Raw genomic sequence first — 25,193 nt, forward strand, 5'->3', positions numbered from 1 at the left:
CCGCGGGGCCTTTCGGCCGTCTCGGAGCCGTTTGCGCGGAGATAATGCCTTAAATTCACGAGGCGCTTTGTTTCTAGTCATAATTAGATCTCGAGTATTTTTTTTTTAAAGTATATTGGCAGGTCTAATAGAAGCTGTTACCTCTTCCCACACGTCTTTCCTCGTTTTTCCTCTGAGAGCATTATAGCTACTTCTCGGCTGCGAGAGAAATTGTCGTGTATTGCTCGGTTAGCAGGAAAAGCAGGTTAGGCTTTTTTTATAAATAGCAAAAAGGTGAGCTTTTGGTTTTGAAGTTGGTGGTTACAGGAGAACTGCCCTCAGAGTTTGCTTATGTGCTCTCTTCGAAGTTATTCTGAGAAATGTGGGGGTTTAAGACCTTGGCAGTTGCTTAGGGAAGCTGGATGTGGTGAGTGAATTATGAACTACTTCAGTGGGAAAACCCAGAAATGGTTAAAGAAATAGGTCTGCGAACTCTCTCACTGAGTTTGTTCTCTTGTGCTGGAGCGGTGTCCGCCCGGCGACGATCAGGGCGTTGAGTCCAGCCTGCCCTCTGTAAGCTCACAAAGCTTTTTGCTTTTTTATACCTCAAAAGCTTTATATCGGTTGCGTTTTCCTCCCGGAAGCAACGTTAAAGCAGTCTTGTTTGCTGGTGAAGATTTGCTCTCGGGAAACCGGTAATGAGATACGAAGGTATGTTTTCCTAGATCACGGATTCGAAATTGCGTCTGGCTCAGGAGATCTGTGGCCTCATGATTTGATTGCGTATTCATAATGACGGGTGTGTGGGAGCGGAGAGGGGAGAGAACAGGTGTTTCCATCATCTTCTGCAGCAGTTGGTTTCAATCTTGCTGTTGTGCAGGCGTATGCCTTAATAGAGAGGTTAACCACTGGTATTTTGGTCACTTCGGTTTGCTCTGGTGTGATCTTCCAAGAACCGTTCTGACCTGCCTGCTCTCCCATATGAAACCAGAGAGCTTCAGCGTCTGGGGCTGCTAGACTACTGCTTCAAGCTAAACTCATTTTTATGCTCGCGTTGAAGCTTTTTTTAGAAGTCCACATGATCGTTTTTGCAGATGGGAAACCCAGGCTTGAGAAATTGGAACACCTTGGCCGTAATTATCCTGTACCAGGCTTGAGCTCTGCCTGTAGGCCACACTCTCTCCAAAATCCCTACCTCAAAACCCACTTAAATGGGAACAAGAGTCAAAAGAGTGGGCAGCTGTTGCATTTATAGCCCGTGCATGTCTGCGAGCACTGCACTTGTCTTTGTTCACCGTGCCAGAGCGCGTTGTATGAAAACTACAGCACCCAACCTGTAACGCTTCAGAAAATCTCTGGGTAGTTTGGGGCCGTTATTGCCTACGAGCATCATCTTTCTGCACAAGCTGACAGAGGTGGCAGTCTTCTATACTCTTCTGATTTAGGCATGACCCACCAGCTCTTCTCAGGCTGTCCTTGCTGTCAAAAGGAGAGTAAAGCGAACCACACCCAATGGTGAAATAGTACCGTTTGTTACAATTCAGCATGTAGATGGGAAGTTAGCTATCCAGAGAACTAGTCTTTCTTGCTAAGAGCTTGCAGCTCTTGAAAACCAGTATAGCCCTGGCAAATTAGGTGGGTCGTTTGCCTTTCAGGTGGAAAGAATGAAGCTAGATTCAAAACTAATGTAATTTCAGACATGAAAAGGTGTTTTCCTTGGCTTGCCTAGTAGAAATCAAGTGAAATGCCAAAGTAGACGTTTGAAGTCTCCGAAGATGCTGCCTGGGCTGTGAGCTCAGAGCTGGTTTTCAAATGTGCGGTACTCCTACTGTGCTTATTCACATAATTGTTACTCATAAACAGCAATTCTAGCTATCCCGATTGTTGTTTTAGGATAAAAACTGCTTTCAGGTTGATTTGTTCAGTTTCAGCTCCCCCCTTCTGGAAGGTTGTGCTGTGAAGACTGATACATCGATATACCAAGCACATTAAATCACAGCTGTTTGGGTTTTTTTTCCTAGATAAGTCTGTGGTATTGTAGGGAACTGTTTATTGCTATAAAACAACTTCATTTGTGACCCACCGGAGTAGCAGCCTGGCACGTGAAGCTTTTTACTTCATTCTAACTGTTCATTACATTTTATGGTGTTTGATGCCTGGAAAAACAGTTTACTAATGTTTATTATTAGAAACAGTTTGTAAAGATTTATGAGATCCTGGTGTCAACACCAGAAAAAATAAATTTGTGTATGAAATTATCAGTCATTTTGAATTGATGGGGTTTTTTTTGTCTTGAGGAAAGATGGCCACAGCTGTATGAAATAGTCGGCTGACTAGCTCTTCATCACGTGAGAAAGTTCTGGTTCCAGTGATGGCTTTAATGATCCTCATTTTAATTCCTCAGAATTGAAATGTCTGTCATCTGGGAAAACTTCCTTCTCCTGCCTGCCTTTTTTATAAATGTAGTAACCCGCTCCGCACTTTGTTGTTTTGCAAGGTACTATGAAATCTAGGAAGCTGGAATTATTTCTTTACCATCTAGAGAGCTTCTTATTTACAGCATTAGTTTTAGGACTAGGAAAACCTTGCCAGAAGACTGAATTTGCTACCTAGGAAAAAAACAATGAAAGCAGTTTTTTCCTGAAACAGCAAAAGTGGTGCAACTCGGCTTGATTGGGGCATAGATGTAGGTCTGGGGTTTACTGCAGACTCCTGCTGGAAGTCCGCAGGCATTTGTAGCTCTTTGCCATGTGGACTCTTGGTCTCTAGTGAAGAATGAGCCCGTGATGCTGTTTTTCCCTTAGTTGGGGTACTTCCAAGCAGAGGATGGGGCTCTGGTTGAAAAAACTAGGTTTTTGTGATGGTTATTCTCTTGTGAAATCTGATTGAAACAGAGTGGGATTGCCATATTGTCTGTCTGGTTTTAGTGATGCTTATAAGTAGTAGCTGTGGGACATCTTGAAGTCTTGTTACATCCACGCTGAGAGTACTTAGCAGAATACCAAACAGCGACAGAGACATGCCGAGACTTCAGAGAGGGAGCTTTGAAGATGACAGCAGTTTGAAGAATATGGGGCATATTTTGATTTTGTACTGTGAACGCTAAAAACTGCATTGAAGTCATATCTATGTTTATGGGCCGAACTGTTCAGCTTTCCAAGTAAAATTTTCCTTTATTCTCTTGGCAATTAAACGAGATGATCAGCCAATTCCATTCTGAATGAAAAGAGGGGGAGGCAGTGTTCAAACAGTCTATCTTTTTTTCTTCTTACGGCGTTTAAGTTATCTTTTAGGCGGCTTTACAAGCAATGCCAAAGTAAATTCTGATGCCTCTTAGCCATCTCCCGTTTTTGGAGACCAGCCGTACACAAATGGTTGCACTTCTATCTCCCAGTACATATATAATTAAATCTGGCCCTGCAATGGAAGAGAGACTGAGAAAGCTCCTGAGCAGGAGCAGAGGCTGATTAACACGGATTATTAGAGATTGCTGATTGAAAGGCTGCAGCTGTGATTGCCATAGCGAGGAGAAGGGAGCACAGTCTCAGTGCTTGTAATGATGTCTGCCAGGTCTTGTCTTCAGTTTACTCTAACAAAGATGTGTTCTGTGCGCTCTCCTGCATCCCAAAATCAACCTCTGCACCCCGTCATCCATCTGTGCTTCTTTAAGGGGACCTTACTTCTGCCATCCCTGACAGATATCAGCCTTGACTCTTACCGTAGCGGTTTATACCTTGAAGATGAGCTGGCAGGTTTTCCTGAACTCCTCCCCAAAGCTGTGTGCTTGACTGAGAAGCTGACCTGACAGGTATAATTTAGTTTTGTTCTCTGTTTTCTCTTTAACAGGCAACTGCGATGTCAGTGGATTGCCTGGGACAGCATGCAGTACTCTCGGGGTGAGTGTGACAGTCCCCATTAGAAATGTATGACAGTCATTTCCACAAGCCACATCAGCAACCTTCAGGCTGACCTCGATTGAAGGGCTGATGTATTGTTTCAGAAAGGTGCAGCTGAATTCTGTTCAAGGCTTAATGAAAAGGATTCTGGGTCACATTTCCAATGGGATACAGAGTGGAAAGCCAACAACAGCAGCTCAATAAAATAATGTCGTGGCTTTCTTGACACATGCTTTCCCAAGTCCAGTTGTGGGAGGTGGAGTATCATGAAATACTGTTTGGATTCTGCTTGAAATATAGATAAAATAATTTTCTTAAGACAAAATTTGTCCCAAATATTCTCGTGGTGTACTCGGGCAGAGGAGCCAAGCTCTCTGACTTCTCTGCTGGTTCAGTGGGTGGTGATACTTGAGAAGAGCAGTAGGTGCCATAGACTCCAAGCTGCCAGAGCTCCCAGGAGGGTTTGGCGTTGGGTAGCCACCTCCAGGGCAAGTCTTCAAATGGCTCGGCAGTTGCCTGCCCAGCTGCCGCCTTTCAGTACTAACAGCTATTCCCCTCCCACTGTCAGTGACACAATTACCACACAATTAGGATGTTCACTTCAAATTCAGGATTGTGTGGGTGTGGCTGACCTTTGGTCAGTCTTAGAGGAAATGGGTCCTTTGATACAACTCAGAGGCAGCCCTGCACGGGAATAACCACCTCAGCAGCTGGTTTGGGTCTAACTTGGTGCCTCTTCCTCCTTAGGCTTGCCCAGTTTCACAGCTTGCTTATTTGGGCCGACAGCAAACTGGGGACAGCCTGTCTGCAATTCCACATCGGGCCTGTAGCCCTCTCCTTTTCAAGCTTCTCCTGCATGCTCAGCAGCCCTTCAGGATTTGCCCCCTTTCCTTAAAAGTTGTGTGAGAATCTCGGAGGGCTCGGCATCTTCGCTTTTCAGAGTAGGGAGCCCCGGGGACTTTGGTCTGGAAAGGCAGCAAAGGTGTTCTTTACGTTCCTTCTCTTGGGAAAAGTCACAGTGCTCAGAGCAGCTGTGTGCTTGCTACGCAGCTGACATGTGATGTTGGTGTCGTTAATTATATATGGTTCAATATGTTTTGGTGCTGGTCTTCCATTAGAGTTCAGCTGGCTCACAATTATTTCTGGGTGGTTTATCTTGCTTGTAAGATGAATCACGCTGTGGAGAGAATGATACCTTGCCTAGCTTTGTGGGGAGTTGGCCACATCCAGCAGGATGCTTGAGCTCAGGTTTAGCATCATGCAAATGCATCTCTGCAGCATGTAGGGTTAGCTCAGGTAAGTAATATAACCAGACGAGTGCAGTGCTGCGTCCACCCACGTTAATAAGCTGCTGCAGCTGAGCTAGCTCCGTGCAGGTGTACTTGTACTGTCTGCGGAACCGAGCCCCCCAAACAGTGTGGCGTGGAAAGACGCAGCCACGTAGAATCATCTTATGTTTGTCAAGGCTCATTAACTCTTGCTCAGAGCAACCTCTCCAGACTGAAGCTGGCTCCTGGGAAGCTGTTGTGTTGCGCTCCCAGCCCTGTGCCACCTCGGCTCCGCTGCTGCAGCGTTAGGCCAGCAAAGCGTATTTGGATGCGTTTGCACCATTCCCCAGCGATTCCTTTTGTATCTTAGTTTTCTGTGGTCTGAGCTACCCATTACATTTGTGAATCTTGTCTAATTTCAGTGTGTCTTTTCATATATTTTTTTTTAAATGTAGCCCTTTTTTTGAAGTATGTGGTCAAATGTAGCGTGCTCGGGAATGGTCTTTTCATCTGTCTGGTCAAATGCTTCTCTTTTGCCCTCTAGGTAAAAGGCTGTGAGCTCCATGTGAGCTTGGGGTTTTGAGAGCAGTCCTGTGCGATACAGCTTCTTTTTATCTGTGTGTCTTGCAGCCGCCGTTTCCTCTACATAGTCAACCTGGATGCACCAAATGAGGGTCATCGAAAGATCTCTCGACAGAGCAAGTGGGACATCGGGGCAGTGCAGTGGAACCCACACGACAGCTACGCGTACTACTTTGCGGCTTCGGTAAGTTCACTCATTTAAAAGCTGTAGCTCATCGTCTTCCCTGGTCTTTCATGGGTGGACTTCTGCAGACTTGGAAGGCCGTATGGAGCTGGCACAGGCATGTCCCTGCAAGTCACGTTGCAAGAGCAAGGCCTAACTCTGATTTACTGCCTGTGAGATACATTGCTTGATGTTTCTCAGTTGTTGGTCGGTCAACGTTGAATCTAGTTTTGCTTGCTTGTCTTTTATAAAACAGCTTGCCAAATAAATCGGGCATCCAAATGGTCATTTTCTGGAAGAAAGGGGGAAAGTGCTCTCTTTCTAACTTCCATTCTGCTATGAGATGTGCGCATTTATTGAATTTCTTGCTCTGTGCTGTTTTGTTTTCACCTCCCTGCCTTCCTGGTGGGATGTGGTGCACCAGGCAGTCTGTAAATAGCACAAGTCAATACTGGCTCACCGCTGTAACGATCTGGGTTTGCAGATGGGCAGGGACCGAGTCAGCGAGGAGCTCTTACTCAGCACGTGGAGAAGTAAAGAGGCTGGTCTGAAGAAGCAGTAGTGGCCATTAGAGACTTGAGTGCAGTTTTTAACTCTGATCTTTACTCGGTGTATCGTGCTCTGTACCTTGTTCACCCAGAGCTCTGAGCTTCTGCTAGTGGCAGTCTTAGCCATCAACCCCAGCACTGCAGCAACTGGCACCAGTCGGGTGCAGACTGTTCTCATGGAGAGGTGCCTTCGCTGCCGTGTTGCATCTGCTTTTCTAGCCTGAGAGTCCTGGAATAGCTAGGGATGGAGAGGTTGCATCTATTTTTTTTGAGGAAAATACTTAGCTGAAGGTGGTTTTCTGGGATTTTTGTTCCTTTTGCTTCCTGGACTAGCTACGATTAAAATTAAAAGCAGTCTTAAAAGTGAGCCAGTGTTGTTGGTTAGGAGCCTTTGCTTGTTTGCTCTCTGACATTCCCCAGCCCGTCTCCTCCCAGCTCTGGTACATGACTGACATCTTAAAGGTGCCTTCAGCAGCTGTCTGCTTCTGAGTGGAGAGTTAGTGAAAACTTGCAGAAAGGTGCCGCTTCTGGATACAGTCTGTGAAAATCAAAACCAAATAAGGAAATGTGCTGTGCAGGTCACGAGTAAAGCAGGAAAGCTTCTTTTCAGATGGACTCTGAAGGCAGTACCGAGTGATCGGTTAATGCTGGTCTGAGCAGGACCCCACTGCAAAGGGAGCTGTGCCCACCTCACCCACCTCACCACCAGCTCCTGTCTCCTGCTGCCCTGAGTGGACACAGGAACCCATCTTGATCCAGACTGAAACGAGGTGTAGCTGCCATCAAACCTTGCTGCTCCCATTTATGAAGATGCTAAGATGCTGGCATGCATCAAGTGGGGAATTCCCAAGATGAGATCAGGCAGCTTTTCCCGTTTGGGTCAGAAACACCTCCTTTCCAGCCCTCTCACGCTTGGCTGGCATTTTGGAGCCGATGCAGTACAGACCTGTGCTAGGACTAGAATTCAGCCCATCTTGTTTAGAAGTGGAAAGCAGATTTACAGCATGTGCTGAGGTCTGTGTGTCCCAGGTCAGGTCAGGTCTGGAGGCAGCGTGAGTATGTTTGAGGGCCACACCTAAAGGGGCAAAGATGCATTGGGAAGGCTAAATCAGGCTTTGATTCAGCACTGTGAAGGTGTGATTTGATCCTTCTGGACTCAAGCTGGCTGTCAGTTGCCCATGAGTCCGCTGTTGAGGTCGTCGTATGTTCAGGTATACCATGCAAGTGTTGTAGACAGCCCTGAGGGTCCTATCCCCCTGCATCCCTGTGGATGGAAAGGGAGTGTAAAAGGCTACTACCGTCCTGTTTGCCAACAGCTTCGCCTGGTTTGCAGTGCCATTAATTGGAAGTGGTGGAGGCAGAGGGGAAGTCTGCCCTTGTGTTTGGATAAGGGATTCTTATTTTATTTTTTTTCCGCTTCTTTCCAGAAGAGCTGAAACATGTTCTCTTGCTGTGCTTGGCTGTGTCTGCCCTCTGGCTCAAGCACATTTCTGAGGACTCCTAAGCTGCTGTTTCAGAAATGTCATTGTTTTGCATCCTAAATCCTTCTTACTACTGTTGTGTGGTCACAAATGCTTGAACAAGAGGGTGATGAAACTTTTGGAAGCGTATACTGATACTTATCACAAGAAGCACATTTTTTAAGAAAATGATGCTGGGAGGAGCTGTCATTTCTCATTTCTCCCACACCTGGTGCTACAGGCAACGCTTTCCATGTGAGATGCCCCACTAAGAGTCTGAGAAACTTCTGGTGATCCTTATCTTGTAGTATCAACTCTGGAGTCCTGGACAAATCCCCTTGGGTAATTTCACTCTACACCCTTAAATCCTTCTGTCAATGAAAAACATGCAAGGAGCTTTCCTTGCCTCAAGCTCTTGTGCAGCCCTGCTGTGAGCTATTAGAGAAATGCCATACATTATTGCTCGGTTGGGAGGAGGCCTTCCATTTCAGGGAAGGCTGGAGCGTTTTATCTATCTGCAAGTTCAAATTCATATTGAGCAGCCTTGGGGTAATAAAAACCTAAAAACACCACCACAAAAATCCATCACAAAAAATGTACAGTAAGCCTTTTCTCTATGATCTTTGCCCTCATCTACCTGTAAGTTTGAAAACAAGGGGCTAACGAAGATCAAGTTTTGAAGTCACATTATTTCTGTTTTTGCAAAATGAACGTGAATGGCCCAAAGCCCACTCTGCCTGACGCAAGATATGCACCCCAAAAGGCAGTTCCTGCCCCAGAAAGATTAGAATTGGCTGAAGTGAACCTTGATTGAGGCAGAATATGAACTTAAAGCACAGTAACTAGTTTCAAGTAACTTTGTGTGTGGATGCATTTGGGGGAGGATTTATTCCTGGAATGAGCGAAGAAGCACTAAATAGTGTTGTCATTGATTCATCTGGTTTGCTCCTGTGGTTTACAGTTAGCGATAAGCACTTAAGGCTTTTTTTCCTGGGCTGGCAAGGATGAAAGTACCCTTGAGGAGGTGACCTTGAAGCCATTAGACTGTATTGTTCGTGTTTGGCAATAGCCCTGATTATCCCAGAAGGGAATCGAGGGAGAGTTGAGGAGGGACGGGTGGTGATCCATCATCCCCCTCACTGAAAACTCCAGTTGTGAATCTGAACAGACTGGCAGGGTATTCCTGCAGAGAGAATTTGGCTGCCTGTTGCCTGCAGTTACAGCAAGTTGTTAGGAAATAAAACCTCTGAGAACATCATTTCATGGAAACATTTTGCAATGTGACTTTTTTTTTCTCCCATTCTTGTTTATCTCCGTTTTTAAGTGGGTGTAATTAAAGTGTAAGCTTTTCAGAGTCCTTGCAGCCTGTAGGTTCATCTTTGCTCTCCTGCTTTGGGCAAGGACTTTGCTAATCACTGTGTGACTCATTGGTAACCAAGCTTGTTCAAAGAGAAGGGAACCTGGTCCTGACACACGGATTCCTGTCTTACCTTGTTCGCCTGAGACTGTCTCCTTTCTTCCATCCAATTTCAGAGCAATCAGCGAGTTGACCTGTATAAGTGGAAGGAAGGTAATGGTGAAGTTTGCACATCGCTGCAAGGACACACACGTGTGATCAGGTGAGGAGCAAGCAATGCTGCGGACCGCCGGGTGGAAAACCATGGGCTGTTTCATAGAAGGTGGAGCTTGTTTTTACTTACTTTTCTGGACTGTACTGCCTGCCCCTCTGTCCTGCCTTCCCATTTGGAGACTATGATGTCAGGTCTGAAGCCGCTCACCCTCTCATGGCTCCCCCCAGTATATCAGCTTAGCCTTTGATGGCTCGAGTGTCATTGCCTTAGGCTGCTGTCCTTGTAATGAACAGCAGCCATCGTCTGGGAAACAGCAGCATATTTAGTAAATGGAGTCCCAGCCGTGTTTCTGTGTGATAGCAGCTTAATTAAAGCGGGTAATCCCAAAGATCAAGTTCACAGCAAGTTACAGGGGTGCAGGGGAGATTTCTACCTCTGGTTCTAGGGGCGCACTTTAGTGCTGGGCTGGAAATGCAGGTGAAGCACTGTTTTCACTCCAGCTTCTGACTGTGGAAAGTAATCACAGCCCTTGAAATGGCGGTAGTTTGGGCTGACTAGAGGCTGTTTGTGTCCTGGGTACGCTTGCTGAGCCCAACAGGAAGGCATCCCAGAGTGAGGGGTTGATGCCAAGAATGTGTGGTAACTGGGAGCTCACTGAGACACTGTCCCTTTTCCTGTGGAGGAAAGAACACACACACCATAGCTGTAAATTTCAGGTCTAGGAGGATGCTTCACTGGAAATTGCGTAGAAGCACTTTATTGCTTCTTGGAATTTACTTAGAGAAATTATTAAGATCTTGGTTTTTACTCAGAAAGTTTCAGTCGGTGTCATGGAGTGGCCATGAATTTGTTGGAGAAATATACTGCCGGGGGCTTGTCAGAAATTGAAGCAAACTGTGTGTGCTTTTTTTTGCTGACCTACTATGATTTTGTATTTGCAGTGACTTGGACTGGGCGGTGTTTGAGCCAGACCTGCTGGTCACCAGTTCTGTTGACACGTACATCTACATCTGGGACATCAAGTAAGAATCAGTATGTTTCTGCACTACAGGGAAATCATTGGACTTCTTTCTATAATTAGCAGCTTGCAGGGCAAAGCGTACTCTGATGGGTGCTGCTTTTCAGCTGTGTTTGCAGGAGCTTCGCCTGCTTCCCATAATCTCAAAGATGACTTCTGTTGCCCACTTTTGAGCCAGTTCAGAGTCAAGGAAGGGCAGCAGAGTGGTACGGTTAAGCCACAGTCGTGCTCCTGATTGGAGAAAATACCAACTGGCTTCACTCCCTACCCACTTCAGATCTTTCCTCAGGAGCTTTTCCTGGAACCCAAGGGTGTTCCTCAACCTGTTGGGGTTTTTGTAGCTGAACGAATGAGCACCATTTCATGATCCTGCAGCCGTCTTCCACTAAATTCAGTGATTGTTGCTGACTCTCCCTTCGTGGTGGGAAGACTGGCAGCGGTATTCGGGAACCTTTTCCCGTTTGTGCCTTCCCTTGATTCCTGGTGCTTTCTATCATGAGTAATTTCAGGATAACAGATCTTTCCAAACCCACCAGTATAAAACCCCCACATTTTACACCCGAGAAGCAAGGAGCTGGCACTGGGACTGCTGGGTTCTCTTGCTGGCTGTACAGCGACTCTTTATGACCCCCGGCAAGTCACTTTGTTCCTCTCTGCCTCTCTTGCTCACTTATAATAGGAGGATAATTATATAACCCTGCTGCACCAGGCTACCCCGAGGCTTGTTTAGCTCCTATGAAGCACTTACATCCTTGGTTAAATGGTGCTTGAGCATGGCAATATATTATTAATGTGTAATTAAAAGACATAGAGAGACAATAACCGCTGGTTGTGTTTTCCTGTGATACTATCTTAGTGCCAAGCAAAAACCAGAGTTCTCTGAAGGTTGTTATCGGAAGGCCTGCTTTAACTCTATTGTGCCCTTCCATTGTTTTGTGTCTGCGCGTATCACTCGACCAGAAATGCTCGCTTAGGCAGTCTCTGAGTAACCTCTGCATCCCACTTGTGCTAGTAAGGGCTCTGAGCTCGCTGGGGCAGCGAGGTCCTGGGGCTGCTGGCCTCCAGCAAACGAACATCCTGCCGAAGCATCTGTCTCTGACGGCACCCTAGGGAGGTAGCCCTGCGGTAAGGGTAGCTGCAAATTCCCGGCTTAATTTTTCATACAAAATAACTTTTTTGACTAGGCAGAAATTCTTAGAGGGAGAGGTGCAGTCCATTCCGGAAAACGCTCTGCTTTTCAGCAAACAGAAAATGCTGAAGACAGTATTCTTTATTTTCACTGGCATTTTTCAATAAAGGGCAGGTGAATTGCTGAGGAGCAAGGTCAAGGAGCAAATTACTGCCTTGATCTATGGCCTGGCTGCTAAGAGTTGTCATGGTGCCACGCTGGCTTCTACCACCGCAGAATTTGGTCTATAGAGTCTGCACACAGCTGGGCTTATTTCCTACTAATTTTGTTGTTATATGCTAGACATGAAGTCTTTGCTGTGAAGTCACTGCTCCATCTGCCTTGAATCAAGGTCTGCAAAGGCTTGACAAACACATCAGTGGTTTTTGTTGAGTTTTTCCGCAGCTCTGTTTGTTCCTTTTAATCCTCCTGGGAAGGGTTGTTTTGTTGCTTCCTGCAGCAGCGCTTTGTGAGCCCAGTTTCCTCGCCTGCCCAGTTGCAACATGCCACACTTTGTACATGTTTCTCTTCCCTCTAGCCTCCTCCAACTCCATCCTACATCCTAAACTTGCTGCTGTGTGTACTGGCAAGACAGGATGGCTGTTGTCTTCCAGCTGGTCACCTCTTTCTTTATTCCATTTAACGTGGTGTATTTTGGTAAGCAGAAGGCACATTAGCTCCCAAGAGGCAGCAATAAAATTAGTCCTGGAATAGCAAGGAGCTCACTGGGGAGGCTGGACCTGCTGGGCTATGCCGCAGGTACTCACATTAGCCGTGTTTTGTTTCAGAGACACCAGGAAGCCTACCGTCTCCCTCTCTGCAGTCGGTAAGTGTGGCGGGTGTATGATACCGGCTTGTTTAATGCCTACGTTTAGTGTCGTGTGCCCCTGCTGTTATTCCTCCCCCTCTTCATGCTCTGAGGCTGAACATGGCAGAGTACAGAAGTGCCACCACGTGTGATTGTCCCGTATAGTAGCAGCCTGAGAGGCTCCAGTTCACAGCTTCTTTTCGAGGAACAGAATGCAGAAGGGATGTGGAGCTCTTGGAGGTTCCCAGGCATGAAGGGCAGTGGTGGTGCTTGGACTGTCTGTCCTAAAATCAGTGGACAGTCACATGGCATTCGTGCCTTCTACACAGGAGTAGCTTCTTCCCTGCTAAACCCCCCTCTTGCACCGCTTGTCCTGTGATGTCTGTCTGCGCTTTCTCCATGTCTTTTTATGTTTGACTGAATCAGCTGAGAAACTAAATCGCACCCCAGGCAGTGGTGTTGAACGCTGCCGACTGCCAGCCTGCCCCCTTACTGGGTACGTTAACCGGCTGTATCTGTTTCCCTGGGGCACCTTCAACGTGCGGGCAGCTGCAGCCGTGACGTGAAGGTGCTCTCTTTGGGCTGCGCTTGCTCCGGGAAGGCGCTTGTCATGGCTGTCGGCAGTGCGACTGTCCAGCCGCCTGTAATACCGCCTGCTGGCAGGTGCTGCGTGTCAGTCCTCACCGGCTGTGTGTTGGAACTGGGCGAAGTATGGATGACAAGCAGAACGTCCTCTTCCTGAGTTACTGTCCCCAGTATTACAGCAATCTTTGTTACACGTCTCTCTCATGCTCTGCTGCTTGGATCTCCTTAGGCTACACATCTGCAGTGGCTCCCCCTTCCCTCCTAGCCAGCAAACCTCTCTATCATAGCGATGCAAAAACCTTACTGAATCGGAAGCAGCGTTGGGTTCTGGTGCCTGGGCTGAGGTTTCACGGGTCAGCTGAGCCGGCCCGGCAGCTAGCTGCCCAGAAAGCTTCCCTCCTCCCGTGCCCCAGTCTGTTTAGTGCTGGTCCAGACGTTTGTGTACCCTTCAGTGAGTGGATCAAATCAATCAACGGGCAGACTATTTGCAGATTTTTATTTTTTTATCCTGGACTAGCTTTTTGCCAGCTTGTCAGGATGAATCTGCTCGCCGTGCAGCGGGAGGTGGGTAGTGAAGGTGGGGAGTAGCAGCAGGCTGAGATCTGTTTAGCTTTCTCATGGACCTCACCTTTCTGATCGCTTAAAATGTTTTGAAAATACTGGCAGAATAAGGATGAACAGAACATGTCTTTATCTTTGAATATCCAAACAGTCCACATCAACTGAAGCTGTGTTTTGCTGCTTATTAGAAATAACCAACCAGCTTCTCATTTTAGGCCCTTGACTGAGTCCCTTGTGATATCGTATAATTATATCTGGACCATCATCCAGTTTCTTTACAATCCCCTCGATGTCTTTGACTTCTGTGGTGTATTTTGACACTCGGGCCTTCTGATCCACCCAGTGAGTCGACCTCCAGCTGGCCAGACACGAGGTTCACCTGCACGGCAGCTTTCTCCTACACCTGTATTTTAATAATAGATCAATAACACTGGTTTCCTGTATAGCATCGGATAGTGTAGAGGGTGTTGGGGAGACAAATGAATCAATCCTTGAGCAGCTGGAGGCAGCTTGAATGAAAACAGAAGGGATTTGGGAGAGGGGTGATGAACCTGCTGTTCTTGTCTGCAGGAATGTCCTGGTTTGAAGTTGCTCCATCTGAGTTAATGGACCTGAGTATTTTAATCAGGTACAGCCTATGGCTAGAAATTGCGACGGAGATCTCTAAGCATGTAACTGGAACAGTCTTGCTTTGAGGTCTTCTGGACACCAACACTAAGCTGAGGGACCGGGAGTCAGGCATTTTCATGACATCCTTCGTGCTGGCTTCTGGGATATCTTTCCTCTGAACTGCCTTTCCTGTGCTAAGAAGAGCAGCTCTAAGCCCAGATCAAGGGTCTGTCGGCCCATTTACTTTTTAATTGCTTGTTTTGACCTGCTCTGTTTGTGCTACAGCTGGAGCTTCCCAGGTGAAATGGAACAAGAAAAATGCCAACTGTTTAGCAACGAGCCACGATGGGGATGTCCGAATATGGGACAAAAGGGTGAGTTGAGGGTCCCTTGAGCAGCCTGTGCATATTCCCCCCTATTGATACAGACATCCCCCTGATCACAGCTAAATACCAAGAAAAAAGTACTGTTTTATCCCATATCTCTCTTGCGGGTCAGTTTAAACTGGAGAGAATTGGGAGCTGATGAGCCTGAAGAGAGCATGTAGATAGCCACCTTCCCCGGAAATTGTGCCCGTTAACCTTTTGACTTCATAGTACTTAACTGTTTTGCTGTAAAGCGTGGTTCAGGGCTGCACTTGACTGGAATTTGTCACACCTTCACAGGGCCTTTCCTTCAACTACTTTTGCCTAAGTATTTGCCTTTCCCCAGCAGGAGGGTGGTCTGCCTTTTGCCCTTGTTAAAGTGTCTCTCATTACGACAAAGAACTAGACCAAATGTTAGGAGTCCTGTGCTGAGAAGGACAACATCTCTTCTTGCAGAAACCCAGCACTGCAGTAGAGTACTTGGCAGCTCATCTCTCTAAAATCCACGGTCTGGATTGGCATCCTGACAATGAGTATACGTTGGCCACTTCCAGCCAGGACAACTCTGTCAGGGTAAGTGTTGCTTCTGGGACTCCTGCTTAGGAGATGTCAGGGTGGTGGAGCAGATCCCCTCCTGCTACTGCCGAAGTGTTGTGGACTGCTTGTCACTGGCAAGATCCAGATCCTTGTTTTTTGGTTTCTGGCAGCCTGTGCGTGTTGAGCCAGGGGTGCGCTTACAAAACAGGCAGAGAATTCATTGCAGGATGGGTGCGCATATGTTTGCCACGTATCTGTGGTGGTTTGGGCAGTAGTGAAGCTGAAAACAACCGCCTCTGCCTGTTGCTTGCCAGAAGGGAGCTGGCCACACATGCCAGAAAAGCCTTCTCCCCAAAATGCAGTGTTGCCACCCTCAAGCTGATTACAGCAACCTCGGGGGGAGATATACTCCAGCCCCTGGGGTTCCCAAACTTACGTTGAATTGGGTTATCGATAAGAGACTGCCTGCAAGCATTGCCATGCACAGGGCTTTTTACTTGGGGGGGAAATAGCGTGCTTTGTACGTCAGCCAAATGGAGTTCATTCACATTTAGCTAAGCTCTGAGGCAAATGCAGTTGATGTGTATTCTAGCAAAGCAAAAGGTTAGATTCTTCATTACGAAATTAGCAGTAACAGCGGGGGGGGGGGCTGCCTCCAGTCTGGACTGGCACATTGGCTGAGAGCCTGCAGGGCACCTTGTAGCTCTGAAAGCCCAAGCAGGCTGCCTGTCTCCCTGCTCTAATTACTCAAGCTATGATCGCTGTGAGTGTGACCCCAAGTCACTTGTTGGCTAAGGGATGCTGCCAGATGCTGATCGCTTGATATTTGTCCTTTGGGACCATCTCTGCTGTTAATGAATGGGACTACTAATGATGCTGTGGGCACCCTGGCATGTTTTTCGCTCTGTTATGTCTGCAAGCCACATGGAAAACTGCAGCCTGAAAGTATCGCCAGCTGACTCCTGCTTTTGCTTGTCTTTTTGTTGGGTTGTTTGGTTTTTTTTTGAAGTTCTGGGATTACCGTCAGCCTCGGAAATACCTCAATATCCTTCCCTGCCAGGTTCCCGTCTGGAAGGCAAGATACACGGTGAGTGAGAAACTCCCACCAGCCCCACTTGCGCTGTGAGAGCGAATGCACAAAGAAACGTTAAATAAAGAGGAACTGCTGAAGCAGTTCTACTGCTGGACATGATTTAGTTCATTTTAAAAATCCCTCTTGATGCTTAAAAGGCCTGGAAAAGCAATGTCTGCAATGGGGGCACTTGGGAAAAGGAATGACTAGCAGTGTGAGATCCCAGTCTTTGGCATCATCCTCCCGGGGGAAAAAAAAACCCTGGTGCAGGTTGTTGCCTCTGGGAGCAGGAGGCTCAGAAAGCAGCTGCTGCTCTCGCTGTTTTTCTGCTCAGCTCCAACGTTGGTACCTGTTGCACAGAGCAGTGCAGCGTTCTTCTGCCCTCTCTGAGTGCCTCCTCTACTCCCAAGGTTTCCAAGTGTGCCACAGTGGGCTCTTACAGCGTATCAAATCCAAGAACTGTTGCCTTTTATAGAGCAAGCGCCCAGCCATGTGAAGCTAAGGCTCTTAACATCAGTCATATCCACTCTGTTCCCCAGACATCTGAACGTGGCCTGCAGCCAGTCCTGTGCCGTCAGTCTTTGATCCCCTTTCCCCATCCCCAGAGTGGGGGCCGTAGGACTGGGTTCCAGTGTTCCTCTGAGCATCGTGACCCTGAGCAGCTGCTGGGGCTCAGTCCTCAGACAGCAGTTCTTAGGGTTCCAGGCAAATCGCCGTGAGGATCCCATGTTTGAAGTCAAGGGTGAAATCACAGCTGAAAAGTGAGGAAGCAGCACAAAGAAACAATTAATCTTACGCGAGCTGCATTGAGTATGTCCGTGTGCTACCTCTTATCCCTTGTAAGACACTGGTTTTGCACAGCAGTTGCCTTGGATCCTTCCAGTTTTAGCCCTGGTTCTGTTTTGTGCTGAGTTCCTTTAAAGGAAAAAAAATACATGGGAAAACCCATGTATTCTTGTTGGTGGGAAAAGGGAGAAATTAGAGTATGATAACAGCAGCCTGGGAGCATGATTCCCCACGGCTAACTGGAAGGGTGTTTCTCTCTCAAGCCTTTCAGCAATGGGCTGGTGACAGTGATGGTCCCCCAGCTCCGGCGAGAGAACAGTCTTCTTCTCTGGAATGTCTTTGACTTGAACACACCTGTCCACACTTTCGTGGGACACGATGATGTGGTGCTGGAGTTTCAGTGGAGGAAGCAGAAAGAAGGTGAGTTCAGGGCTGGATGCCCTCTCTCCCCTGCGCTGCGGCATTCGGCTAACCAGGGGGGTGGAAGCCTGGCTCCTGGCTGCGGTGCTTGTGCTATCACCGTTTGACTCTTGTCTTCCCTTGGTCTGGCTCCTACCTGCTTTTCTGCCCAGCCTCAAGTTACAGCTGTTTTGTGCTTGTTTTATGGCACTGCCCACAGAAGCGTTGCCCCGTTGTTTCCATGCTAACAAAGCAAATCTACCGAATGCTGAGTGGGTCAGCGGTGACTCTTATTGCTTCCACTCTCCTGTGAGTCTATTTTTAAATGGATCTTTCAGAGTAAATTGTACAAACTCTTAGATGGGTGCATGCTCTCCCTGCTCAGAGCTGCGGGCTAACCAGTTAACCCCTCGCATCACTGCCGAGATCAGCAGCTTCCAGCATATCCCAGACCACAGACCCAGCAAACCCACCTTATCTGTGTGCTGGCAAAGGTAATCCCAACGAAATTCTCCAGTGTAGGCAGCTAAATTTAGGAGATTCCACATTAGAGGTTGGATAACCGCACAGAGCGCAGCTTTGTTTCCAGCGCCTCAGCTGCCGTCGACAGAACAAGCACGTCTGGCTTTGGTGTCACTTGTGGTACCGCTTTGCAGTGCCGTGTAAAAGTTCCGGTCCAACCCTCTGCCACCAGCTGCTGGGGCAATTCAGTTAGGTCACCTCCTTCTCTATGCCTTGCTTTCCCTCTTTCAAAAAGAGGAGAGCGATACAGAACCATGTTAGGATGTGGAGGCACAGCCTGGGACAGTTTGTGAATGAACATTCGAGCAGGCTTGGCCCAAAGTTGTGTTGCCTTAGCTGAGTTCATACATACATACCCGAGGCTGGAAGTTGTGCTCATCTCAAGCAACATAACTCAATCATACAAGCATTCCAAGTCCGCTTTAATGCGGAGACAACCAAGATAGCGCAAATCTCCTTCCACAGCATCTGCTGTGCTCCCTGTGCTGAGCTCAGCAGAGGGGTGTAGGAAGCAGCTGTGCAGCAGCAAATTCTTAAGTGTAGCAGCTGTTTGACAAGGGAAACTTAAACTGTATCACAACGCCTAAACATGGGCATAAATAAGTCTGTGTACGTTTATCTGTTGGTAGATAGTATGTGGCTAGGTGTATTTGATTACAACCCGAACTTGTCTTGGCACCATCCCAGTCTTTCAGAAGGAAAAAGGGGGAGGGTAGGACCAGCTTCTCTTAGCTTAGAGATGTTTTAAAGCGTCTGCGTCCTGAAACGGGTATGACGAACTAAAAGATATTTTGACTTTACAGTTATTGTAAAAATAAATGTGTCTCAACAATATTATTTCTTCTGTTTAACTAAGTATTGTGGTAGATGGTCATTCCTAGGTGGAAAACTTGCATCACATTCATTATACTTACTTTGTGCTTTTTGCCTGTAGATTATACCCTGTTTAGAGGTGTGGTAATCGTGGTGAAGGAGGCATAAAGGCTGATGCATTTAGGTGAATTCAAAGCAGAAAACGACTCACTCTGCCTTTTGGTTTAGTGCCGTATCCATTGGATCTCCCTACTGGCTTGCTTGAATCTGTTTACACTAAACGCAGGGCTGAGATAGTCTCTGTTTTCAGTAGGGTCTATAAGCTGTTTCTGTCCTTTTTAGGTTCTAAAGACTACCAGCTGGTTACGTGGTCCCGTGATCAGACTCTGCGGATGTGGCGGATTGACTCTCAGCTGCAGAGGGTACGTAAACACTTTTGCTCTTGGACTGTAGATGGTTTTCTTCCAGGCTGGATTCACCTCCCTTTCCTTGCACTCCCGGTCACTCCTGATATCCTAGAGCTGCAGACACGGCAGCCAGCTGCCGCCTCACTTTCCTCTTCAGCTCCAGCCCAGAAATGTCCCCAAGGAGATCTGTGATGAGGCCCCTCTGTCTGTGGAAGTGCAAGGCCGCTTCGTTGTGTAAGAGTAAGCGTAGAAGTCGTTTGGGGAAAGTGGAGATCAGTTACTGCTTGCATTGCCTCTGAAGATGCCACCTCCATGGCTGCAAGACTGTATGAGTCTTTGTTGGCATTTTAGGAATTGGGTAAACGTAGGGATTGTGCCCTCTGCTTCTTCCCCTTGTTTCCTTTGCCTCTTAGCCTGGTGCAGGCAGTGGGACTCCTGTTGTTCTGCCGGCTGGCAGCAGTTACCGATTGCTGATGCAATTACTAGCACAGCTGTGCTGGGTCAGACCAGAGGTTCATATGGCCACGATGGCCCATATTGCCCTTTCTCGTCTCAAGCTGTGGACCTCTTTGGAAGAGGATAAGAACAAGGCAAGTATGAAGTGATATTTCTCTCGAATGCCCTCCCAGCCACCTGCAGTTTGCAGCTCAGAGGCTCATTGAGTCTGGCGTCTTTGTGTTTGACAGAGCTTGATGAGTTTCGCTTTCATAGACATGTTCTGTCTTTTCTAGCACCTGTTTAAATTTTTGTTATCTTAAACATCGCGTGAACAAGGAGTTTCATGGCTTTTCTGCGTGTTGTGTGGAAAAACAACTCATTTGTTTATTTCACAACCTGCTAGTTTCCTTACATCAAAGATGAAATGAGCTGCCAATTAGTCCGTGCCACTCATGATTCTGTAGACCTCCCTCGTATCCTCCCTCAGCTGCCTCTTCTTTCAAGTCAAAAGGTCTTGACTTGCTTCATCCCTTGCACGAGAACTTTGTCTTATTGCCTTTCGTGACCCTTTTTCAGTTCTACTATATACTTTTTGGGGAGGAGATCTGAACTGTGTTCTTTCCAAAGAATTCCTAGTACTCGTTTTGTTTTTTAAATTGTTGGGCATAATTCCATGAAAATATCAGCTTAGTCTGGCCCCTACATCTTGTTCACCGAGTCAGCTTGAACTTGCTGTTTTTCCCCTGTATGCATTGCTTTATATTTATCTGAAGTTCATCTTTCATTTTAATATCGTTACTCCTGTCAGGTCCTTTTGTGATTGTTTGCAGTCAGCCACTCTTGTTACAACCCTGAATAACTTGGTGGCATCAGCAAACCTGGTCATGTTGCTATTCACCTCCTATTCCAGGTTTTTAATGAATATGTTGAGAAGCATGTGTTCCCAGCACAGATCCTGCAGGAGTCCTGCAGGTCTGTAACAAACCTTCTCTGTGAAAAATGACCCTTTACTCCTACCTGATATATTTGTGAATATTTTATTTCTTTTCCTGTCTTTAAACCAATTGTTCATCCATGTCAGAGCCTTTGCTCTTCCTCTGCTGACTCCCACTCGTTTATCATTGGTTTTGTCTGGATCAAACTACGCACGTGATGGCATGTTGCTGGTGACCAATGCTGTAATTTGCTACATTGCACCCTTATCCTGTCTCTTCCCTGTGTTTCTTCTCTTCATCTTCCCTCTTTTCTTGTACTGAACTTCAAATACAAGTTTTCATGGTCTCTTTTTGATACAGGACCTAGAACACTAGGGCTCCTGGGATGTACCTTGGTCTCTAGATCCTACTGGAGTGTAAATACCAAGAGCAGAAAGTGTGCTACTATTATATCCGATCTAAAAAAATAAACTGGCTTTGACAAATTAATTCAGGGAATTAAAGTCCTATCAGCTTTAGATTTTATTAAAGTAACACGTCTGTTGTTTAGACTGGCCCTGTCAATTGAGTGGCTTTGTAAGCGAGCAGGAGATTTGACCAGGCTGTCTGAGGTGACAGAGCTGAGGATGCTGGAAAGTGGAAGATCATCTGTCTTTGTCACAGAAGCGCTGCTGAGGTCTTAGTTATGACTGTTGCGTGGACAGACCTACCTTGCAAATCCAGCTCCCTGGAGAAATGAGTTGTTTAGTGGTGGTTCTTTCCACGGTTTGGTTTCTGTTGTGCAGCATGTGGGTGCGCTTGTTCTTTTCAGCTGTGCGCTAACGATATCCTGGATGGAGTCGAGGACCTCATCGATGGGATTTCTCATCTGCCGGAGCCAGACAAGACCCTTCACCCCCAGGACTCTGAGCCCCAGCATAACTCTGGGCACGGGGACGAGGAAGGTGAGACAAGCGATGGCACTTCAAACACGATCTGTCTGTGTTGGGGAGAAGATGCACCTTGGCATAAGAAAATAACATCTTAGGCAAAGCACAGACTGGTGCTGTTTCAAAGGTTAATGGATTCCCCATGTGGGACGAGGGAAAACATAGGGGTTTCTCAGGATGGTTCTCCCAAGTTTTTTCTCCTCTTAACAGAACGATGTCATTCTAGCCGTAAAACCGAGCTCTTCCTTGTCACTAATGTCATTTAATTGCACTCTCTTTAGGTCATAGTTGTGGCTTGCTGCCAAGAATAAGGCAATCAGAAAGTCAGTTCTGGCTCTTAAGAAAGTAGTTCAGTTTAAGCTGAGAGACGAGCCCGCAGAAGAAGGGGGGGCGTATGGGTAAGGCACTCTGACACAAGCCGCTTACCTCGCACCTGGTACCTGAACACTTCTGCTGGGGTCACTGTGTGTACTGGTCTAACATGGAGATGCTTGCTGGTGTCTTCTCCCATCTGCCACAAGCAATATGGAGAGAGCTCCTGAATTTTTCTTTTTTTCTTTTTTTTTTTTTTTTTTTTTTGATGAGAGGTGGCTGCGGGCTGGCAGAGCAGAGGGGGAGGGATGGTATCTCTGACTTCTGAGTACTGGGTGGGTGGATGGGGATGGGTCAGAGGCTTCGACAGAAAGCATTGATTTGGCTTCATGGAAGAGAAGGCACATGAGGAAGGAATGCGAGGGAGGGTTTGTGTGATTAAGGCTCTGGCCAGGTTAAACATTTAGGGTGTTTAGTGTTTGAAGGTGTGAGTACCAGAATAGAAGAGACTGCAGCAGCTGAGACCCATGGTGATGATGTGCATGTGAAAAAGCTATCTAAAGAGATTTCTGTGTCTAATAGGGAGGAGAAATGGGTGCTCCCATGCCTTTGTGTCAGCTTGGACTTAAATTTGCAGTTCCTTTCTGTGTTGTAGCGGAATGCTACAATGGATCCCCATGTGAGAGGCTTACTGGGAAGCAATTTGATTCTCCTTTTGACTTACCGACAAACTGGAGAGAGGTGGAGGAAGTGTTCTAGTGTTTGTCCTCTGAATAAAGGAGCCAGCCGTGAGGTCCCTTAGGGAAGGCATCTCTTCCTAACTGGAAGTTTCCTGCCCAGCAAATCCCAGTGAAGTTCTCTTCTCCCTGTCCTGTGTGGCAGCAGGATGAGTGTCTAAAAATTGTCAGCACCTCTGTGTACATGAGGGTTTTATAATATGATAGAAAAAGTCCTGGTTACCTGTGCTGACCGTGAGCAGTACTGTGTGGGGAAGCACAGCCTCTCTTGCTCCAGCTGGGAGCATTCAGTGTTCTCATTCTGGCAGCTTGACCTCTCTTTTTCCACAGGAGAGAGTTAACTCTTTCGCTGTCCCTGATGAGGTCACCTTCATACGTCCGGTGTGGGGGTCTGGCTGTGGATTCAGACCGTTTCCCTTGTGGGCAAAGGGAATGGAAATGGCTTTTCTGTAGCAGGGTAGATTTTGCTGCAAATACTGTGACTGCAGGATCAATGCACAGGCAAGTCCCTAGGTAGGAATTTCAGTTCTTTCTCGCCTAAAAGCTGTTGTGGACTGTTGATGTTTCACCCTGGAGGTGGCTGCATTTCAGCTGCAGGCAAAGTTCCCCATTTTATATTAGTAAAGCACTTTGGGGGAACTTTGAAGGGAACGGCACTGCAGATAAATCAGAAAGCCCACCAGCTGTGTCTTCAGTGTACAGCTCCTCACTGGCTGCTGCCTATAAAGGATCTTTAGGAATATAAACGAATATGTGGGCTTTTGGGGATTAGAAACTAATTGGAAGGGAACGGGAGGAGAAGACAAAGGGAGGGTACTGCCCGTATTGGGAACGTCAGAGATGGCTTTTCAGTAAGCTATGTGGTGTTTTGAGCTAGAAATAATTATCTTCCCTGAGAGCCACTGATCTTCCTTTAATCCCTTTTTCAGCTCGCTTTTGTGAAGTATATCTAAGCAGTACAATAAAATTGCAAACATGAACGAGTAGCTAAGCATCCTGCCTATCCAAATTCGGCAACCCGCTGGGCAGCAGGAAAACCAGGTATATTTCTCCCAGCAGCAAAGTCAGTGACTTTTAGGCAAACGCCTGTAAAAGGACAGCTTTTTCGCATTTCTTGTCGTTTGGTTTTTTTGCTAGGAATAGTCTGTGCAAGCGTGAGAATGACAGCTGAATAATCGGGACTTCCCCTGTGTCCTTGGAACCATCATCCAAACATATATTTGGTCTTCTTAGGGAGTGGTGCTGCAGCAGAACCCCCTTCAGAAGGAGCTGCCTTAATGGGGGTACATAGCAAAATACGAGGCAAAAGCCAGGAACGACCACAGGCAGAGACCAATTCTTCTGAAACTCAGTCAAGTTTGCTATCTTAACCATAATTCCTGTGTCCTGCAGTGCTTGCCTGGCTGTTTAAATGTATTCTGGCCTTCAGGGGTTATCGTCCTCCTGAAAACTCTTGGAACTGGACAGCTAGACCCAGCATTTAGATGAGTCTTTAAAGACCGTTAAGCACTAGAGCGCTTTGCACCACTAAATGCAAATGGCTGCTGCAAATGAATTAAGCCTCTATTAGGGCCAGAAATACCCTCTTCTCCCCCCCCCGAAGCCTTATTATGTTTTGGAAGCATTCCCTGAAAGCCAAGAGTGGTGGGGTGTGAGTCCCAAAGACCAGAGCTCCTCCTGGAGACTGCTTTGGCAACAGTTCTGTCCTGCTGGTCCAAGAGGCTCCAGTTCAGCTGTTGGTGACACTGGCAGTACTGTGTAGGGAGGAGAAGGGGTCTCGAATGCGTAGAGACAGACCGTTTAGACCTGTGCAGGGTACAGGCAGCTTCTGTAACCTTCCTGGGAAACCTGTGTGCAGGCAGGTTTGTTTTTTCGGAGAGCAAGGCTCAGAAGCCATGCCTCTAAACAACAGCTGAGACCCTCCAGCTCTCAGGTCTTTGCCAGGTAAAACTCATACCTCCATGTGTCGGAGGAGCGGAGGAAAGCCTGCTCTCCTGGCTGCCTCCTGGCATCGCGTGCCAAAAGTCTGTCTGTTATAGCTTATCTCAACCTGTTCTCTGTCTTTCCTGTCAGCCTTAAAAGAAGATTTCCTGAATGACCCCCTGGTGGGAAAGAAAACGGACCAACTGGGGCTGCCTCAAACACTGCAGCAGGAGTTCTCGCTGATCAACGTGCAGATCCGAAATGTCAATGTGGAGGTAGAGAGTTTCCTTTTGCCGGCTTGTTAGGAGGGGATGTGGACAGGCTGGCTCATCGGAGCTTTTTTGGGGGAACCTTTCTTGCTGTCCGTAAACAAGGTTTATTTTGAGCTGTAGAGATCCTTTTGGACAGGGGTGGTAGGAAAGAGGATAATCCCAGACACTGGGAGCGAGGGAAGTGTTTCAGCACAGTAAGTACACTGGCGCTGGTCCTGAGAAAGCCAGACGGTGTTTTCCTCTCTGCCTAGACTGCAGAGTGGAAAGTCACTTCTTCCACTACATGCAGCTGGTCTCACTTCAGCTGTTTCTCAACCTGATCTGCTGAGCCCTCCCTATCCTGTGCTCTCTCCCTGAGTTTTGGTATCTCCCTTGCAAACCAACCCCTCCTCTGTGCATGGGAGCTGGCCGGAGGCACAGCGCTGTACTGGGACGGGAGACCTGAAGCAGCTACCCGTCTCCTTTCTCCACCCCTTGGGGTTCACAGCTCAGGGCATGATCCTGATGTAGTTTTTTGAGGCAGTGGTATA

At 47.2% G+C, this 25,193-nt stretch overlaps 1 protein-coding gene across 1 annotated transcript in view; it reads left to right on the forward strand.

The window, feature by feature from the left end:
* The first annotated feature begins 3,831 nt into the window (after nucleotides 1-3,831).
* WDR59 (WD repeat domain 59) overlaps nucleotides 3,832-25,193 on the forward strand; it is a 45,293-nt gene continuing 23,931 nt past the window's right edge. Inside the window, exons 1-12 of the mRNA XM_009883152.1 lie at nucleotides 3,832-3,875; nucleotides 5,774-5,909; nucleotides 9,430-9,515; nucleotides 10,409-10,489; nucleotides 12,442-12,479; nucleotides 14,502-14,590; nucleotides 15,038-15,154; nucleotides 16,128-16,205; nucleotides 17,240-17,396; nucleotides 19,053-19,132; nucleotides 21,302-21,434; nucleotides 24,542-24,666. Of these exons, the coding sequence (XP_009881454.1) occupies nucleotides 3,835-3,875; nucleotides 5,774-5,909; nucleotides 9,430-9,515; nucleotides 10,409-10,489; nucleotides 12,442-12,479; nucleotides 14,502-14,590; nucleotides 15,038-15,154; nucleotides 16,128-16,205; nucleotides 17,240-17,396; nucleotides 19,053-19,132; nucleotides 21,302-21,434; nucleotides 24,542-24,666 (1,161 nt within the window). The 5' untranslated portion in view covers nucleotides 3,832-3,834. The remainder of the gene's footprint in view (nucleotides 3,876-5,773; nucleotides 5,910-9,429; nucleotides 9,516-10,408; nucleotides 10,490-12,441; nucleotides 12,480-14,501; nucleotides 14,591-15,037; nucleotides 15,155-16,127; nucleotides 16,206-17,239; nucleotides 17,397-19,052; nucleotides 19,133-21,301; nucleotides 21,435-24,541; nucleotides 24,667-25,193) is intronic.

Source organism: Charadrius vociferus, unplaced genomic scaffold (assembly GCF_000708025.1).
Source record: "Charadrius vociferus isolate BGI_N301 unplaced genomic scaffold, ASM70802v2 scaffold1434, whole genome shotgun sequence".
NCBI lineage: Eukaryota > Metazoa > Chordata > Aves > Charadriiformes > Charadriidae > Charadrius > Charadrius vociferus.